General features: G+C 44.7%; 1 protein-coding gene across 1 annotated transcript in view; it reads left to right on the top strand.

The window, feature by feature from the left end:
* The first annotated feature begins 1,301 nt into the window (after positions 1 to 1,301).
* Positions 1,302 to 2,983, top strand: part of nrn1la (neuritin 1-like a) — a 67,497-nt gene continuing 65,815 nt past the window's right edge. The window contains exon 1 of the mRNA XM_085780607.1: positions 1,302 to 1,433. Within this exon, the coding sequence (XP_085636733.1) occupies positions 1,376 to 1,433 (58 nt within the window). The 5' untranslated portion in view covers positions 1,302 to 1,375. The remainder of the gene's footprint in view (positions 1,434 to 2,983) is intronic.

The raw sequence follows: 2,983 nt of genomic DNA, 5'->3' as shown, positions 1-2,983 counted from the left end.
TAGACAACACATACACAATGTTTGAGCGTCATCCCGCAGCAGCAGCAGCAGCAGCTCCACATAACTCTTACAAGCATTTAATTCATATTCAGTTGTGTGCGGCACAGCGGAGGAGAACCTGTATGTTTTGTTTTGCAAACATTTGACTATAAAGAAGGTCGACCTGGACAGATCCGTGAGTGCTCATGTCAGCGTATGAAAGGGAGAGAGATGTTTTATTTTGACTACTAGCACCTTCACACTTCAGCTGCAGCCCCGGTTGAAGGACAGGGCCGCTCCTGCTTCACCCTGAGTGGCAGCTGTGTCACTTCTTCTATTCTGTTGTGTTCATTTCCCCTCGCTTTGGGTTGTTTGTTGTATCTTTTACAGTTTCTTTTACCCCAAACATTTTGGAATAATAAAAAAAAAAAAAGAAAAAAAAATGCTTGGTTTATTGTTTCTAAAAAAAGAATTGTTCAATTTTTTGCATCTCTATTTATCATTGTTGAAGGATGTTGTTGTTGTGTGCTTCCAGAAAACAGGCCCATGGTTGAAGTAGGAGACTCTTCAAATTTAGAGGTGGACGACAACAACAACACGGAAACTTATTGAACAATGTTGAGGTAGTTCTTTAATAGACTATTTCTATTTTATGCCTGTTTCTTCAAGAGGCAAATACAAAGCTGCAGGAACTTTTTCAGATTTCATTTTAAAAAAGAAAAGAAAAAACTCATGTATTTATAAAATGAAAGAGATGCTTTTCAACCTTGGAAACCCACTGCACTTCACATAACAGTGTAATACAACCAGGAGCTGCAGCAGTGAAATAACCACTCACTCTGTTACACCAGCCTTGATTCAATGACTGAACCAGGGCTTTTTAATTTGATATTTTCGCCCTTTAGTTGAGTGTTTTGTTGATCTCATACTTCCACTTGTCTAAAACCTCTGGATACTTCTCCCACTGCTTTGAAACCCCCAGAATACCCCTCTTCCACCCTGACCAGACCAGTGCAGCTCATGTGGGGACTCTCTGAGCTGCTGTAGACCTTCCTCCTCCTCTCCCTCTTCCTCCTCTTCCTCCTCCTCCTCCTCCTCCCCCCTCCTCGGCACGGACGCGCCCTACCTCCTCCTCCTCTCCAGCGCAGGGGAGCGCACTGTGGATGCTTTATCACAGGAGTAGGCTACAGACAGAGCTGCACCAAGGACAGGAGGGGGAAACACTTTGACCAGCGGATCGAGGAGCGCGGGACATTGGACTGCCTCTGTTTAGAAATAAAGAAAGAAAAATAAAGAAAAATAAAAAGAAAGAAAGAAAAAGAAGGAAAGGAGAGAGAGAGAAACTCGGCGCAGACCTGAAACTTCGAGAGGTCGGAGGACAGATTGTCGGGTCAGGATGGCATCTCTGGTGAATTCCGCATGTCTCCTCTTCTTGCCTGTTGCTCTGCTCCTGAGTAAGTACTGGAAATATATCTGAGTGATTCTGCTCTGGGAAACTTGTGTCTGTTTGTGTGTGTGTGTGTGTGTGAGAGAGAGAGAGAAAAGCACAACTTCCACTGCAGGTGTGCGCTGCTGCGGGTGACTGTGCGTAACGGGATGATGCGCACAGATCTGGACTTTATAGTAACTGCTGCTTTATTTCAACACGGCTGGTCTGATTTTTCTTTTTTGGAGGGGGGAGATCCGCTGTTGTAGATTTGATTATTGCTGCTGCATTTGAGTACACGGGCACAAGTTGAGAGGTCCCGTATCTTTCCACATCCACTACACCCAGCAGCATCCAGCGGAACATGTGCTGCTACTGATGGAGAGACAGAGAGAGAGAGACGGAGAGGTAGTGGATGCAGCAGCAGCAGCAGAGTATTTTGTTACCAGAGGTGGATCCAGGATCGTTACGCAAACTACCGTCGTGATTTTCATTGAGTGCGATCTGACTGCATCTCTCTCTCTCTATCTCTATCTCTCTCTCTCTCCTCTTCTCCTTTCTTTCTTTACACACCGCAAACAGCTGCTGATAAACAGCTGGAGCCCGGGAATATGATATCACTTCCCCCACACAGCGTGTAAATACTTCAACCCAATCAGGCAACTTTAGGCTACATTAAAGCAACAGCGCAACAACAGGAATCTTATTGTCAAACTAGTTAATTTGATTATCATTAAAGTTTATTTCATTAAGTAGCCTATAATGTGACATTACAGCGATTAAGTATGAAGTTATAGGCGACTAAGAACGGAAATGGTCAAAAATCAAAGCAGCGCTCTTAATTAACATGGTTAAAACTCCCAAATGGCTGCTTGCATCCTACATTTCCCATGATGCAACTGTAGCACCCCCTACCTAAATAAAACATGTTTCTGAAGTTTTCGCAGTTTATACATAACATACTGATTTTTTTGTTGTTGTAATGAGCTGATGACATCACTCTGACATCATCAGGGTCACTTTTCCCAACACACACTCATTAGTTCATCAGCAGTCACTTTAAAGCACAGGTAGACCATCATCAGCATCATCATCGCTGTTATTGATCATCATCCTGTGCTGCTGCTACTGTCAGAGTATACCTATGGTGGTGATGATGAGGGGGTGGATGGGATCGGGGGTCCCATGGGAGTGTGGCACAGTGGTGGTGGTGGGGGGGGGATAAAGAAGAAAAAGAGTCCCACCGATAAAGATAAATGATGAATGAATCACATCTGTCCACTTCCCCTGCTCAGCTGCGTCTCTAGAGACTCTGCTCTGCAGCCCCGCGTCTGAACCTGAGCGGGAAACACTGCTGCTGCTGCTGCTGTTGTCTGTCTTCTCCACCTTCACTCACTCACTCACTCACTCACTCACTCACTCATGTTACTGACACGCTGGGGGAGGAACAGGCTCGTTTTGTCCTAATATGGGCTGGTGATGGTTTCTGATGTGAAACTCCCTCCTCGCTGTTCTGATCGTGTGTAGACCATGTGATCTATCTATCTATCTATCTATCTATCTATCTATCTATCTATC

This window comes from Trachurus japonicus, chromosome 6 (assembly GCF_045865225.1).
Source record: "Trachurus japonicus isolate A0001 chromosome 6, Traja_1.0".
NCBI lineage: Eukaryota > Metazoa > Chordata > Actinopteri > Carangiformes > Carangidae > Trachurus > Trachurus japonicus.
The sequence above is the reverse complement of the archived record's forward strand: the minus strand, read 5'-3'. Positions and strand labels throughout refer to the sequence as shown.